The 17,966-nt window shown below is 38.9% G+C and overlaps 1 protein-coding gene across 2 annotated transcripts in view; it reads left to right on the top strand.

The window, feature by feature from the left end:
* The window catches only part of phlpp2 (PH domain and leucine rich repeat protein phosphatase 2), a 49,514-nt gene that overhangs the window by 11,620 nt on the left and 19,928 nt on the right, over positions 1-17,966 (top strand). For both annotated transcript variants that reach the window (XM_023266691.3, XM_023266690.3), the window contains exons 4-8: positions 4,786-4,976; positions 6,423-6,548; positions 10,983-11,137; positions 13,437-13,583; positions 14,421-14,651. In XM_023266691.3, coding sequence (XP_023122459.2) covers positions 4,786-4,976; positions 6,423-6,548; positions 10,983-11,137; positions 13,437-13,583; positions 14,421-14,651 — 850 coding nt within the window. The remainder of the gene's footprint in view (positions 1-4,785; positions 4,977-6,422; positions 6,549-10,982; positions 11,138-13,436; positions 13,584-14,420; positions 14,652-17,966) is intronic.

The following is a 17,966-nucleotide window of genomic DNA, read 5'->3' as shown; positions in this document are numbered from 1 at the left end:
TACTGCATGCTAATGCAATCTATGCAATCTTCAGCAAGACATAAAAAAAGCCCTGGGATACAGGGAGTATTGTATTCAGCTGAGTGCTCGACAGTTGCCTTGAAATCATCTGATATGTGAAAGAAAAATATAAAATTAAAAACAATGTTACCAAGACCAGAAACTACAGGCTACAGCTACGACACAAAAGAGATGAAAATCGGCACAATGTCTGTCCTCTGAGCATGAAATAGAAAGAACAGCCGCTTTACTTGTTTTGAGTCCTTGTCCTTCATGTGCTGATGAATCATTTTAAATTAAGCTTTTTATGTTGCTCATTTGCTCTTAAGAGGTTTGCAGGAGAGCGGATACTTTGGCTGAAGTCAGAATGGTGCTAAATGTCTCTCAGTACTGAATGCACAGATGTGAAAAGCGATGATGAACTTGCTGACGTACATTATGTGCACCCACTTAGTTTGCCCAGAGGCCATTCTGCTAAATGACAGGAGGTTATTACTGTTTGACTGAAGATGGACAAGTCTGTGTGTCGCCCTCCTGAGCAGCAGTTTCGAGGCTCAGTGTGGTAACTCCATCCTGTCACTGTCTACTACCAGTAAATCCAAAAAAAGAGCAAAGAGGTGGAGCTGAGGCAGGACATGCAAGGTCACTCAAAGTAGTCACACCTTAAATTATGCATAACTTTAAGCATTAATAGAATTTAAATTGATGGCTTCTATAACAATTTGTCTGTCGTACAGTTGTCATGAACAGAAAGTTTGCCTTTAGAGACCAAAATGTTTTTTTTCTACCAGGCTGTAAATATGTTAATTTCCTCTGTGAAGTCGAGCATTTTAACATGAGGGTTGTTTTTGCAGTCAGCCTCAAGTGGGCATTTAAGGAACAGCAGTTCTTGTCACTTTTTTGGCTTCTTGTTTCACCTTGGGAGGTTGCTGCATGACCCCATAACATATCTTTAATGAAATTATTTTCAAATTAACCAAGTAGCATTCAAGGGACACTACTGAACATGTGCCATATAAATAAAAATCCCAAAAATGCATCACTTTTTTTTCATTGTGAATTAGATTCATACTGTCCTCTAGTTCAGCAGTTCTGAATTATACATTGATACTATTTTTTGACGTTGGCTTAAGACTGCATTAATAATTTTCATCAGCAAGTTATTTGCTCAGTGTGTGAGTTTATCTTAATTTCCTCAAGCTCATGGTAATACAAATAAATATCTTGTTTTGTCTGACCAACAGTTAAAAAGCAAAAAAAAAACAAAACAAAAAACAAAACAGTAAGTTCATAGTTATTTTTGGAGACCACAATTTTAAATATTCAAGTCAGGTCAAGTAAAGTTAATTTTGTTTATAAGACACATTTTTTAAAAAGTTGCCCAAAATGTGCTACAATCAAAATGGTAAAAACCATAGAAAGTACACAATGAAAGCACAAAAAACTGTTTAAAAGACAACAAAAGCAACAATACTTTAAAAATAAAACAGAAAGGCAACCCTCCTACTGAATTAAAAGTCAAGGAGTAAAGATGTGTTTATGATTTTAAAAACAAGTTTCTGTTCATTTTTTTTGTCAACCAACTTATGGAATAACAAATTAATTTAACTAATGATGCTTAAAGGAACTTTTTAACCATTTGATTGCTTTATTAGACCATAATTCTAGTAACAGATACGAATGCAAGCACTTACTCCATTTATGTCTTCTTTAAACATCTATCATGGCTTCAGTTTTACTATTTTTTTCGATCCCTCCACCTAGTCACATCCTATATAACACCTTTCATTTTTATCTCAGCATTTTCTTCTCTTTTGTCACCTCTCTCTTCACTCCCTCTTTCCATCTGCTTCACTCATGGTTTTTATTTTTCAGTAATAAGGGAGCAGAAAGTTTCACCTGTTGCGGCCTCGTCGTTCATCTGTTACACCATGTGACGTGAGATGCCGCTGAGTTCACTGGGTGAAGTTCGCAGCCCAACTTGAGATGAACAGGAGAAGATAAGAAGTGGTGCCTTCAGACTCTCTTATCTGTCAGTCGTCACGCTGCCTCTGGGATTTGACAGCTTCCCCCAGGACAACGTTTGACACCAGTTGATGATTAGTTTAGTGGAGGCCGTCTGTGGCTCTGCTTCTCGAGGAAACAGCTGCACAACATGACAGTAAACCCCTCTGGAGCCATTGGGAAGGGTCAGCATCATCAGTGGGATGGGATTGATTTGGCAGAGCAGCGTGAGGTTGCAGGAGACACGATGGAGGTTTATCAACTCAGATTGGACTTTGATTTTGTGGACAAGGTTTCCTTAGCAACTAATCGCCCCGCAGACCAAAGCATGTGTGTTTGTTTTTGAAGTTGGCTCTTTATGGCTGGAACTTGCTTGATGTTGCGTAAATAGGCCAATGATTCTCAGATGGTTGTATTGATATGAAGCGTAAAGAGCAATATGAGTCTGTGTGAATGCCTGTATGCTCACACCACGAATGGATATGTTTTGGTATACATATTATATGCATATTTCTCACCAGTAGCTCTAACACATAATTTATATATTTGAGATTGTGAGCCTTATAAATTGCAAGCTAATATAAAAGCACAAATAATAGATTTTCTGGCTCATATCTCTGTGACATGATCAGTTTCACGGAGAAAAATATGGTTTTAATGACAGACAGTGCTACACAAGAAAATAGCTGGTAGTTTAAAAATTAAGATAAAACCACTTCGGCTGTATAAGAATTTCTTCTTTCAATATAAATAAGCCGAAAATATAAAATAAGCTGTGTTAGCGTCCGACGGGTCATGTGCTGTTAAATGTATACTGTAATTTTTTGAACGATTTACTGTTATTATACAGACTTTTGCCTTTTTAAAAAATGAAATTCAAGATAAGATCTTGTAAAATCCTAAAAAAATATTAATTTACACATTGACCATAAAAGTAACAAAAAACTAAATAATGTCGATGTTAAAAATCAATATCTTCAAAAATTCCAATTTATTGTTTTACAATGTTTAACCATAAAATGACACAATTTTTACTGTAATTTTTTTAAATCAACAAAAATTACATCATTTTTCAGATTTTTGCCATAATTTTAAAGAAAAAAAAGAAAAAACATTTTTAAACTGCTGTCTCTGTCTTGTTTAATATAATATAAAATACAGTCAAATCACTGAAAAAGGTATTCATTTACACATTGACTGTAAAAAAAAAAAAAACAGAAAAAAAACCACAACCCAAGCAACAAAAAACATGCCCTATCTGTAAATAATATTCACATCAGAAATCTGTATTTTTACTATTGTAATTATAGCGTTTTATTGTTGTAAAATGAACAAAAACTATCAATATTTTACAGATATTTGCAGTTATTTTCACTGGCTTTATGGTTTTTGTTTGGTATAGTATTCCACTGTTTTTTTTTTGTTTTTTTTTTTTAGCATATTTTTCACCAGATTAGTAACATTTCTGTACGTGACTTTTATCTTTATTTTTACAGTGTAGCCTCCTGACAGTGTAGCAAACCTAGGTGTGGACTGATCTTGTTTCTGGTGATGGACTGTGAATCCAGTGCGAGCCTCAGTCTGTGTCAGTTTGCAGTGAGTTGGTTTGTGCATTGCAGTGGGCAACTGTTTTGTTTAATTACTAGTTTTAATCTGAAGCTGTACAAAGAAGAAAGAATGGGTAAAGGAGACACTTGACAATTACCTGCTGCAGACACATTTTTGTTGTTAGCAATAAAAGGTCTGGTCTACAGTCCAGCTGTTTTCCCCTTTTAAGCTCTGTAATTCTACCCCACATTGACCAAGGGAGGTTTTGTGTCTTAATTTTCCTCCCAAGTGAGGGGACACCCAGGGATCAGGGACTGCTATTGATCCGCCAGGCAGCCAATTTGCTATCAGAAGAACTTGGCTTGTTCATTATAAGTTTCCTTGGCAAAGAAAAACATGAGGAGGCTTTCATTTATTTGGATGCCCTTGTGAAGTGAAAGGGGAGGTGGAGAGAAAGCACAAGTTAGACAGAAAGAAGGAGAGAGAGAGAGAGAGAGAGCAGATTGCCAGTGAGAGCCTCTGAGTGGGAGGCAGCATAAGCTGGTCTGAGGAAAATTTAACAGCAGAGGACAGGAGGCTGAGACAGTGTCTCCTCTGTGCTTATTTGACCTGCCATTAACCTGAGTGTACTTGAAGCCTGGCAGAGACAGCAGAACTACTGTCTGATGCGTCCTTCAGCAGTGGCTTCATGCTGTGCACGTTGGCATAATTAAATTGAACAGAGTGAAGTTAAATGTGACAAAACCCTGACTCATTCATCAATATGAGTGAGGCTTCTTCTAGCTTAGGACAGCAGCAGACAGAAAACAGGGAAACTTGCTCAATTGGGTTGAACAGCAGAGCTCTGATGTGGCTTTAATCTAATAAAGTTTTAATAATGGCGGATAAAAGATGAACTCTCTTCCCTTCACGGTGAGATCAAATGTATTATTTTTCTGTTAGATCGACCCAGATGTACAGTATATGAGATAAGAGGGCCGTGTCCATCCTAAGATCTGATGTAAGACCACTTCCAGGAATCACTGCACGAAGGAGTCCACTCATCTATAGGTGATATCATTATGACCTCTATATGACTTCATCTTCTGGAAACTTCTGGTCTGGTGTGTAACTGCAGAGCATTTGCTAGTAATTAGCTGAGTTTGTTTATCGCAGCAGCGGTGGGGGTTTGCGTGGATGAGATCGATGCCTGTAGATCTGCTCTAACCTCTGCATGTGGGATTTTCCTTCCAGAGCGTCCGGTGAACGCAGACCAGCAGGAGCGGACCTTGTTGAAAGGTGTGTTCAGCGTCAGGAAGGGCAAGACGCAGCTGCACAAGTGGGCGGAGCGACAGGTCATCCTCTGCGGGACGTGTTTAATCGTGGCCTCCGTCAAAGACAGCCTGACTGGGAAGATGCACATCCTGCCGCTGGTGGGGGGGAAGGTGAGAGATCAGCGTTGGGTGATCAGGCTTTCTGAAAGGGTGTTAACCTTTCGCTGTCCCCGGGGTGGAGGCCGAGCTCCAGGCCCGAGTGGAGATACTCTGCAACAACACAGCTGGGATGAACAGCTGGATGAGGTTCAAGAGATGACGCACTACTGTACATGCGGAACTGTGACCTCAAAAGTATTGTAACTGTTAAAGTAAGCTTGGTGTTGGAATGAAAACATGTATACGCTGGACTTGACATAAGATGCGTAGAAAAGATGCAAAGTTTCTTCAAGAGATGTTATTTAGGTCAGTGTTGGATGGACCTGAAGACCACAAGTTTAAATTGAAAACTAATCAGTGAGTGGGGAGTGAGTTCACCAAACCTCACACTCCTCAGTTCTGCTTGAGGCTTTAATATATCACCTCCAAATATCCGGCTGAACTGTCCGAGTTGCATTGTGGGAAATGCAGGCAACAGGATTTGACAAGGAAGACAAATGTGTGGAATAAAAATTACAAAATCTCTTCTTCTGCTGCATCCATTTTAACCCTTTGGCGTTAATTTAAAAAAAGTTCCACTAGTTCCTTAAGCAAAAAATGTCCACATCAAATTCAATGTCAGAAGAACATTCTATATTAATACTGTTTTTCACTTTCAATGACCATCTCTTTCAATCTACATCAGTCCCAAGCATAATTACTAAATATTCTGTAATTTTTACACTTTTAACCCATTCAGTGGTAGTTTATTTATATTATGTCATTGTTGATTTTTATTTTTTAAAAAAAAGAAAACACTGAAAAAAATGTTTTCTATAAAATAAGTGCCAAAATGTGACAAAAATTCTTTTTTTTTGGATTATTACAGACTGGGATGTGTCTGGGATTTACACCAACATTGATTCTGATGCATTATTATTTTACAGAAACACAAACACGCACAGAAACACAACACATTTTTTTGATACACACCACACTGTGACATCCCAACCAACGCCCCCAAACCATTTGAGGTGTAAACATTTTCTTCATTGGCCTGCAGTGCTCTATAGTACAGCAGAAAAAACAACAACAAATAATGCTTCATGAGCCAAATATGAAAAAAATATACATCTTTGCCAAATTGTATGCCAAAAGAATAAATACAATCTAACAATCAAAAGTGAAATGGACAAAAAATTGTTAATATTTCTTATCAGCTGCCCATTGTGAGTCCATCAGTATTACAAAAGTGCGAAATTTGCCACACCACTGAAGTGAACAGCGTGGACAGTTTCATTAAGGGGTCTTTTAGCAAATGTCAGAACTGAGAATCACTGAAGTACAGTCAGACAGATGCAATGTTAGCACATAACATCACGTCACAAAATAAATACTGAGTACAATCTTTGATACACATCTGGGTTAAAATGAGAGTAAAATGACTTATTCTTGCACTTATTCTCTTTCTCTATTGAGGTGGAGGAGGTGAAGCGAAGGCAGCACTGTCTGATGTTCAGTTCTGCCGGATCGCAGGCCCAGACGTACTTTGTCAACTTTGACACACTGGCAGACTACCAGCGGTGGCATCGGCAGGCATCGAAAGTAAGCAAAAGGCAAAAAGCGTGTGTCATTATGGTCTGTTTGTTTCCAGTTGGTCCCTCTGGTGTTGTGCTTAAATTGAAGATTTGATTGTTGGGTCTACATTCACCTCTTGAACTGTCTGGTCGGAGTTAATGGAACAGCAGACATATTCTTATATTCATATATTCAGATCTTCATTGCTTCAGTTAGAGAACACATCTAATCTGGGTTTTTCTGTTTGACTTTCACCAGTAGAGCCTTTTATTAAAAGTCACTGTGGATTAGATGATGCTAAACGACCCAAACATACAGCATCTTTGTATTTGTGTGTCTCTATTTGTCGAGCTTCCTGCCAGTTCTTCACAGCTGTTCTTCAAAAAATTCATTGTTTCCGTTCTGCTCAGCTCGCTTTGTCTCTAATATCCTAATTAATGGCTGTTGTGCCGCAGCTCCTTCCTGGAGCTGAACTGCCTCTGTGAGAGCCTCCACTGAGGCAGAGCCAGCATACAATTAACCATGGAAGGAGAAAGCCAACAGAAAAAAAAGAAAATCCAATTAGTTGCAGATTCATGCTCAGTCCAGGATCTCTCTCTAGCACGGTGGTATGGATTACTGGGTTAGAGTAGCCTGTTAGCACTCTCTGTTTAGACTGAGACTTGGCCTAGAGGTTTCTATGGAGACGGTGGATGGTGACTGATGATGGTTTTTGGTGGATTTGGGCCAGTATTTATGCTCCACTGCATAAATTGCAAGTGTGTGTGCGTGTGCGTGCGTGTGTGTGCGTGTGTGTGTGCGTGCGTGTGTGTGCGTGCGTGTGCGTGTGTAAGGGCCTTTGTACTTGCAAAGTGAGCATGCAGGATGAGAATGAATACCGAAGTGCAGCGATACATAATAGAGCACAATATCAACATTTGTATTTGTAGGAACTCAGAAAGTATAAAGTATCTGGTAGATTAATATCAGCAATTGATATAGATTGCTACAAATAAGAGGAAATGTGCATTTTAATATTGCCCGAGAAAAAGAAATAGCGTTCACCAGAACACAGTCGCTGCTAAATAAAGCATTTTCTCAAAAACAGCTCATGACAGCCATGCAAAAATGTTATTTATGTTCTTATGTCATTTTGAAATAAAAGCAGTTTGAATGGAAAATTAATTACATTCTAATTTTGCTTTTGCTGACACTGGTTATTAAGTAACCACCAGCTACAGTATCTCCTGCCAGTGACAAATGTTTGTTATTTATTATGGGTTTTTTTTATGTGCAAACGGCATGACATGACGGCTAAAATGAAATTAATTTTCCTGGATGACGCTCAATATTTAGACTCTCTCAATCTAGAATAATGATACCCTCCTCGGGGTGTAAGAAGGAAATGTGGAATCATCATTCTTGAGGTAATGTTATAAGAAGACAGATTACCTGTTTTAGTAGTTAGCATGTTGGTTAAGTTTGTTTACCACGCTACAGATTCCCTGGGTTGCTCATCTCTGATGGAACTTTTCTGATTTGTTGACTGAGCACTGAGAATAAAATTCCATTTCTTCCCAATGTTTCACTGTCACAATATTCAATTACAAAGCGAATCATCTAAAACAGCAAATCTGTCCTAATTTCTCTGTAACCCTCCGTTTCCATCGCTGCCTCTCACATCACTTATGCACTCCCTTTAAAGAGCAGTTGCGTCTTTGATGTGGCTGCCAGATGAGTTGTTTTGTGGGAGATGAGAAGTTTTTTTGTCTTTGTCGTCTCTAAATGCAGTGACGTGATGTCATGCTCTGCTGAGCAGCCGTCCCATTTTCTGGGTTGGTGCACAGTGTGCAGCCCTGTAGTTAATGGAGGAGACGGCCCTCAGACTAGACTAGACGAGTGCTGCTGCGTCGCCCGCACTGATGACTCGCCCGTAAACAATCATCTCTGAGACGATGGAGGTCAGCGCAGATGCGATACTGAGAGGAAAAAAAGTGGAACAAATTCTCAGCAGCGACAGCAGACTGAGATTTGAACTGTATTATTAGAAAAAAAATTACAAGTGTAGATGCAGCCGGTCACTCCTTGACACCCACATATATTAGTTTTGTGTGGAAAAACTGCATTACAGTTTGAAATGAAACGCTATGATCCTCATGGTGGTTGGATTTATGCAGGTCTGTTGTACTGAACTACTTCATTTTTAGATTCAGCTAATAAACCGGCATCTCAATCCGTAGCTGCACTTGTTCGATAAAATGAGACTGTAATTGGTTGATGTTAAACTGTATTCTGTCAATACTTGGAATCATCAGAATCAGAAATAGTTTATTGATCCTTGAGGGGGAATTGATTGCAAAAAAAAAAGTCAGAGAGCATTTGAAATATTACGCGCTTCCCCAGTAGATAACATTTTTGGATGTGTGTATATTCTTGACAAGACGGCTTGCTATTTGTGTAATATCTTTCTCTGCAAGCTGTAAAAAAAAAGAGCCTGATCGTGTTTTCAGGGTTGGAGAATGTTTGCTGCCTGACTGTGTTGATCAAAGACTCTTATAATTCTTGTGCCAAAAAAAGGTGTTTTAGTGTCTGAACTTAATGATTCAAGGGAGAATGCTTGTTGCCTCTGTTACGTACGTAGGTTGGTGTAGACACTGAAATCGTTGAAATCCATTTTTATTTCAGTATCGTGAAGCTATCGAGGCCACTTGAGCTAAAGAGAAGAGGCAGATGTGTATATTAATAGCAAAGCCAATGTTTAGATGTTAAATAAATCCATTGTGTGTGCTACAATTAACTGGAGCTAGTTTTAGGAATTTCTCCCGCTATTGCACAACTTCTAAAAAGAATCAGTTCCCTGTACGTCTTCTGTTTACTTGTGTTTTATTGGTTGTACTCCTTATCTGATTTATTTTTCTGTCTACTTCACATCATCCTTTCCAAGATTTTCAATTTATAGCATAGTAAACTTTTGTATTTTTTGCCTGCTGGGACATTGCGAGATTTTGTTTTGTCGGATGTCTTGAATGGCTCCGTTTGGAAACAATTAATAATTCTAAGGTGATTTTGGGTGGTTTTGTAAAAAGCCAGCTTCCAGGGGTAATTATAAATTCCTATTAATGGCATAGAATATCAGTTCTGGCATCCAGAGCTCAGGCTATCAATCTATCAGTCTTTATCATTCATCTTTCCTCAGCCTCATTAGCACCATGCCCTTCAATTTGACATTAGTGTGCCTTTAGCATTAAATTGTTTATAAAACTAAGATATATGAAATTGTTTAAACTGAGGAAAACTGATGTATTAGAGGACAAGCTGTTTAGTTGAACAGATTAGTGAATACAACATGGGTATAACTTACCAAATGCAAGCTGGAGTCTGGCCAGAGCAAAACTTGTTCTTTGCTTCGTCATGTTCACTGCATTGTAAGACTCCACAGTAGCTGCACAGTATTCCACCTATAAAAGCGCTCTTTCAGCTTCTGCCTTGCATTTTCCATACAGCTCTGGGATTACAACTTGAAGAAATAAAGGTCTGCAATGTGGATCATGTTTTTAAAAGCCTCTTTAGTAACTCTGTTGTTAATTGGTATCATGTCATTTGTGAGGTGAGAAGTTGTATAAGTAACTTCTGTTTGCCATTTGGAACATTTCTCATCTGGTGTAAGACTGGAAAAATAGTTTTTAACTGCGTATGTTACTTAGATCTAACTTTGTACTTGTCATAGAGAGCTTTGTGATGCAGATTTAAATAGTCAAACACATTAGCTGCTAACAGAGTACCTGTTTTTGGGTCAACATCAAAATACTTTCATACAGTTATTGTTGCACCAAATCTTCCATTTGGTTATGCTTCCAATTTTGTTATGTACACGGCAATCGACAAGCTCCGTGTCTCATTTAAATTAAGTTTATAAAACTGTGCATCCATGAAGCCCTCCATTGGAGTAAATTATGTTCTATAAGACAGATTTTTCTTGTAGATTTGTCATGTAAAATGAAAACCTTGCAGGTTTTCTTTTTGTATCAGGCAGAAAAATGTTGGAACATAAAGTTAACTTGCTTTACTTCACATCCCTCCTCCTGTGATGTGAGTGAAACACACTCACATTGTGATGCCGATGCTGAAACAATGTATCGTGCAGCCCTATTGCCTACATTTGATTTTTCCATCCCTGCTCCCAGTATCATAAGTAAAGCTTGTGTCTCATTCCTCGACCTCACTGATTCTATGTTGTGCATCTTTAAAGTGATTCTAACACTTTGTGTGTTGTAGCTACAAGCAGCCCAATAGAAGTTGACAGAGTTTAGTCCGGTGTCATGTTTGCTCTGAGTTTTGTGGTGTGATATGGAAGTTGTGATACTCTCAAGCCAAACAGAAAATAGAAGCACTAACTCTGAGCACTTATGGCTCCTGTTCTAAACTCGCTGCGTGTGTGTTGTGTGTACCTGTGTGTGTGTGTGTGTGTGTGTGTGTGTATAGGTGGTGTCTCAGACGGTGAGTCTGGTGGATCTGTCCTGCTACAGTCTGGAAACGGTGCCTGAATATCTGTTTTACAGTCAGGATATCACCCACCTCAACCTGCGACACAACTTCATGAGCCTGCAGGGACCTGGAGGTCTGCTCAACCTCCCCAGGTAATCACACCCACGTTATACAAACAATAAACCAGTAAAGTGACGTTTCAGGTGCTCTTCTGCTTCTGTACTCTGGCCGTCCAGTGGAGCATATTATATAGACACCCAGATCTTTAAAATAAAGCTGCTACTGTCATCAGTCAGACCAGTTAAACTTGGCAGTGGTGTCCTGCAAATATTGCTACAGTGAGCTTAATAATAAAGACTCAAAATGTTTATTATTTGTTCATTAAGTCGGTGCTTTAGTATACTTTTTTTTTAATTGGACCATAATTTCTAGTCATTGCTATTCATGCTTTAACAATGTTTCAAAAAGACTCTTGCACACTGTCTAACTTGCAAAAATACATGTATTTGTGACATTCAGAGACGTCATCCAAAATAAGGACTGGCTGTAACTCCGCAACCAATCGGCGTCCCCGACATACTGGAGGGAAATTATAAATTACAGAACATTATTCCGCCAAATGGCAACTTTCAGTAACATACAGAAAGTCAGAAACATATATATATATCCCAAAAATTTGTAAAATAATCAGGTATGAATGCTTAAAACCCCCACTGAGCCGAAACCCACATTCTCAAACAAGTTAGACGTTGCATATGCAGATGGACTTGCAGTTGCAAAATACACAAGTTAAGCAGACAGCATTAAATATAGCAAACAGGAAAGGTTAACATCAATAATAAATCATCTTAATACATTTTCTGGAGACCATCCAGAGTATAATATAGAAATACAGGGAGCACCTAAGCTTCCTGAACCCCATGCAGCAATAATTTATACATTATAAAAGTGAACATAATCAACAGGTCACATTGGCGAGTCAATCTTGTGTGTGCATATTCCTAGGAACTGAACAAGGAACCTCAACAGATTATTTTTTGAAACTTGTGGAAATGCTTGTGTCCCTTGTAATCAAACAGATGTGCAAAGACTTTCTTTGTCGTAAATCTCTGCTTTATCAATGTAAAAATAAGCCATGAATGCTACGATGATAGTATTTTTGCTCACCAACTTTGTAGCTACTCAGCTGTTTGTGTATTCCACTGTGACATGACATTTGTGAGGCTCTTTATATAAGCACACAATGTACATCTTCACTCTAATGCCCATTACACAGGACAGGAATTTAGCTGCGTGTTCACTTCTGCGCTGGGAGCTGAGCTTATATAAACATTTATTATTAGACGCATTGCTCTTACATGTTAATCATCTTCACCTCCTTTAGCTCCTGTCGTGTCCCTCAGGCATTCTTTGTTAACTGGGTGTGGGTGCACCGCGTTAATAATGAATACATGCCGTTATAAAAGGGCCCAATTCTGCTAAGATTTGCACATTAATGTCTTTAATTAGTTGTCTTTAACCTTTCGATTCCTGGTGCTCCCTCCTCCTTATTCGTACATTCAGAAAAAGAAAACCTGAATAACAAGTGTTGTGACTCATGGCAGCCACCGCCAACGCTCACAGCACCTGAGCACCCAGAGGAAGGTGGAGTTAATAGAAGAGCTGTAACTGTGCAGCAGAACTTCATTCATCACAGCCTGGACTCTTGGACCTGTGTCACAGATGTGCAGATACACAGCAGTTTTAATGCGTGCAGATGCATTTTCATTTGGAACACACAGCTGGGACTTTAGGTGTAAAGTACACTAGTCAAATCATCTTCATTAAATGTAGTAAACAATGTATGACTGATCCCTATAAATTGAGTTGTAGCATCAACTGTTAATATCAAGGCACTAATGGGGAGATTTTTAATACGTTTTCATTCTGAGCACTCTTCTTTTTTGCCATTTTCCTCTGCATTTTAACCATCTTAATAACATGAAGCATAAGCAATGACTCTAAAGTACCACAGTGGATTTGAAGGGAGTAACCTGAACAGTTCTCACCCTAAAGCTCAAGAATTGCTGCTCAATTGCTGTCAGATTCCTGCATTTTTACTGTTAATTCACCACAGTGGCCATTCATCTTCTGTTACCCATGTGAACTGAACAGGAACAAAATCTTATGTGCCTCTTAGTTTGAATCACAGAATTTAATTGCTATTTTGTTAAGAACTACACTTGCTCTGTGTTTTTGTATGCACTTTTACAAACTTATTCCAGCACTGTAACAGTACTACATGATAGTGTTCAAATGGTGAATGGATACACATCAGGTATCGTGATGCTGCTTTTCATTCCTTGTTACTGCATTATGACCTCAATGAAATGTCACAACAAATGTGATAAACAAAGCAAGAAATTCCTTTTTTGTAGTTATTATGAAAGATTCCATCTGCTGTTTTTTCAGGTTTTCCCAGCTGAAGAGCCTGAACTTATCTCACAACCGTCTGGGTGTGTTTCCTGAATGTGTGTGTGAGATCCTCACATTAACTGAGCTCAACCTCTCCTGTAACAGTCTCCACACCGTCCCTGGGCAGATAGGAAACCTTCAAAGGTATGACACACACATACAAATACTGTATATGTAGTACTTTTGTTAGGATATGCGTGAACGGCAGTACCCACGAAATTCTAGCTCAAGGTAGAACCGCATGATGATAAAGTGCTTCCATGTAGACAATCAGAGTGAAATCCTGCACAAACTGCCACGAAACAACAATAACTGTGTATGAAGAAGATGTTTTAGGGGTGTAGAAAATGTTTCATCTTCATACAAGAGGCTTCAGAGCTGAACAAGCCCCTTAAATGAAGGTTTGACATCTTTAAGAACCTGCAAAAGAAGTCCAGTTACTTTTAAATGGAGGTTCTTGGATTCCTAATTATGGTCTACATATCAAAAATCTGTCTGTATATGCTAGTGGCTGTGAAGTACAAAGCGTAAAAACATTTCACATATTAGCAAATGCACAACAATGAAAATAAGATAATTACTTAGCTGACTGAAATATCGTCAGATTTTCTGTATTCGATTTTCACAGTATTTTCTCTTTTGTTCATTTGTTGTTGCATATTGTCGTGGTTTGTGCTTTTAAGCCATTGTACACATAATGAATTCTCATTGTTCACATAACTTTATTCAATCCAGATAAATCTAGATAAGGGTTGAGAAAGTCAGTGAAAGGCATATGATGACAATATTTTGTCATGCAGTCAGATTAAAGCAGATATTTTTCATCCTGCGGAGCTACTTAATGTAGGATGTTGCTCCATAAACAGTGGATATAACAATAAATTGATACTAGGAGATATTTTGAATACTCTGAAGTTTAAAAAAAAAAAAAAACAAAAAAAAACCTAAAACATGCCTGTTTTGTTCTTTTTCACCTCGCAGCCTGCAGACGCTGTCTTTGGATGGAAACCACCTCAGCTCCCTGCCTGAAGAGCTGGGTGGCCTGTTTCAGCTCAACAGCCTGGGGCTCTCCTTCAACAACTTCTCTCACATCCCTGCTGTGCTGGAGAGACTGAGTGCAGTGGACAAGCTGGCGATGGCTGGGAACAGAGTGGAGAGTCTGGAGTTGTGTACTCTGGTCAGAATGAGCCACCTGAAAATCATTGATCTCCGGTAAGACGCATAAACAGCTCTCAGCTCTCTGCACTTCCTCAGTCTTTTTCTTCTTTATTGGTTTTTGCTCTTCTTGTTGTCTTAATCTCCACATCTGTTATTCTGTGGATCAACCTGGTCAATATGTAGTGTGTAAAGTGAACCCACCAATCATGCAGCAACTATAAGATCCAAGGGTTGTACTACGAAGCAAGTTTGACAAAGTCAGACTTTCTTTGCGTTAACTGTTTGGACGAAACCTAAAACCTTAGTCAGAGATAACAAGTATTACATCTGTGGTCATCGCATTTTTTATTAGTAGATTTTCTACATCTGGCTCTGTATGTGCACACATGAAAAGGGACAACTGACGCATCATTTCACATCTTCCACACAAGGACCACTTGTCCGTTCTGCCTGCTTTAGCCAAGCGGACAGGTTGTTATAATAGGAAACTGTGAAGACAATAAAAATGTATTGTGGCAAAAAACAATTACTGTAAATGATGCACGAGAAGAATGCTGGTAGAAAATTGTTAATGGTGTAAGTTAATATATTTATTTTAGCACTCTCAGTGAGGCTGCTTATGTCCATTGTGACAACTGCACATTAGAGCTCTGAAACTTTACACTTCATACATCTATACATATTTTTAAAGAAGTTCTGAGACTGTGTTATAAAAAAGGGTACGTGAAAATCCGTTCAGTTTTCCTGTATATCAAATGAAAATGAATGTTAATGATTGACTATTCTCTATGATAAATACCAATCAATTTTCAGACTAGCCCATTTCCAAAGCTGCAATAATAGCAGTGTAAAACCGACTTGGCAGCAAATCAGGACCAAACATATTTATGCATTTTCCACACGTCCCACAAGTCTGTAGATTCCTGTAAGCAGTGACAGTTTGTCTCCTGTAACTGAACGGCTTCATTCACTGTTTTCATTTTTGCAGGTTTGCAGATAAAACATTTTCCCGTTTCCTGAGAATTTCCATCACTCATAGAGAATATTGTCAGGTGAAATAATGATGTTTCTTGCAGCCGATTTAAAGTCCTTGTTAGCTGTGCCGCATCAGTCATCATGGTGATCTAGCAGGTTAAAGACGAGCCATTTCCTTGACAGTGAAAACTCTATAACCAACACACTTCACTGACTCATTAATCCTGCTTTGTTGTGCACCTTTCTGGTGGCAGGTGGACAATAATTCTGCTCTGCCACCTACAAAGTTCTTCTTTTTTTTGTACCTTTTTTCATTTTCTCATCTCTTTCATTGGCAGGAAGATAAATGTCTTGAGACAAACACTAGTCTGAACCTCAGCCTTTCTTGCATTCCTCACCACTCCTCTACGACTCACTTTTGTATTTAAATTTTATTTATAGAAGCCAGATTTGCTGATTTACTAAAATGCCTTTTAATGCATGCCCAAGCTTTACACCTATATTCACACCTGGGACCTGCTCAGGACTATGCAGAGTCAGACATAGTTGCTTAACTCTTAGCAATTCCACAAGAATAGCTGGGTGCTAAAGGAACTTTATGGCAGGTAATGAAAGATATAAAAGTTCTACGCACTGATTGTGAACAATCTGGAACAGACCAGCTCCAAGCACAGTCAAATAATAACTCAAGTTTGGGAGTTAAGTTGTGGTTTGGCAATAGCAGACTACATTTATAAGGTCAAGGTGCATCTGTGGGGGATTAGTGGGCTGGCAGGCCTCATAAAAGAGGATTTGTTGTTTATTAACACAATTGAAGGGGTCACAGAGAGCCTTGATCTCAGCATGAGACCTTGACAGACAGCTATAAACTCAGAATTTCTCTTCTCTTTGTTTACACGGATAACATGTTTACTGCTATTATCCAGTTCTCCATTCCATAATAGCTGTCTACCTCTGGGCGATGTGTGATAAAGACTTATGTTGCAGCTGCTCCGAGGCACAGAGAGCAAAACGGGGTGAATTGCATCAAAGTCTTTATTTGGCCAACAATGATCAAAATTAGCCTCTCCTTCTGGCCCGTGCCTCCGCTGCAGAGAATCTGCTGCGTCTCCGGTCTAGCTCCACTACAAACTCTGTGAGGCGTTCAGGGGCACTCAGTAAATTACAACACCACAATATTAACATTCACAATAATAACAATGGCACCAAAGACAATACAAAAAAATGTTGTGGGGTGTCTGTGAACCATTTATAATTAATTAACTCTTACTTAAACTGTACATTTGTCTAATTGGAAACTACTAAACCTCAAAATTGTCAAATTCTCTCACACTCTCCCCCACTTAAGAGATGTCGTCCCGACACTTAAATGTACCTGCTCAAGTTTCTATTATAATGAACCAAATAGTATGGAATGGACAGTATTTTAGGTCACTACCCGTTATGAGTAACTCAGACTACCGTGCACTGCAGCTGTGTATACCCCCTGACGCTTGCTCAGATGTTATTACAAGTCCAATACATGTGTAAACATAACCAAACCATTTGACCATTACTTTACATAAGGGTATTGCATCTTTTTCCCATTTCATTCACCAAGAAAAACAATTACCCAAGTACCACAGTCTTAAACCATAAATCGGCCATCAATCCATGAGTACATTTTTTTTTTTTTTTTTTTTTTAACTCATATACCTGGAGGATAAAGTGTGAAGAGTTTCAACAGTCTTATAACATGAATACTTCAGTCTTAACATGTCAACAGTCTTTTTGTTTACCAAGGTCGCCAGTAACCATGAACACTTAAACCTTTAGTTGCAACGGCTCGCTCAGTAAAACTTGGTTGACCCAAAGTATTATAAGTCAGAGTTTGTGGTTTCTTTCTGTCTCGCTTTGGATAAGTACTCATCTGCTGTGTTTCTTCCAAAGATTCAGAATCTGAACCACTGTCCACATCTCTCGCATCCTCAGTCTCCTCAGCGTCCTCTTCTGGCAGTTGAGCTGGGATGGGGTCCTCCTGATCATCATCAGCGATTTGAAAAGTCTCATTTTGTAGAAGCTCATCCCTGTCCAGCAGTGGAATGAACTCTGTCGCAGTGGGGTCCAGTGCAGGTGTCTCGTGAGGCTCAGGAACAGTCCATGTAAAAACAGCATCTGATAAATCTTCATCTGACTCCTCCTCACTTTCCACCTGCTGCGCTTGTCTCATCCGGGTTTTGTCATTTTTGTTTAAAAGTCTTTTCTTTGTTTTTGTTTTATCTCCAGTCTTGTTTGTGTCTGCTGAGACTGGGAGAAAATCACAAGGCAATAACATGTTCCTGTGCATAACTCTTGTCCTGCCTTGGCCGTTTTCTGGCACCAACTCGAACACGGGACTGTCCTCACCCTTCTGGT

This window comes from Amphiprion ocellaris, chromosome 1 (assembly GCF_022539595.1).
Source record: "Amphiprion ocellaris isolate individual 3 ecotype Okinawa chromosome 1, ASM2253959v1, whole genome shotgun sequence".
NCBI lineage: Eukaryota > Metazoa > Chordata > Actinopteri > Pomacentridae > Amphiprion > Amphiprion ocellaris.
The sequence above is the reverse complement of the archived record's forward strand: the minus strand, read 5'-3'. Positions and strand labels throughout refer to the sequence as shown.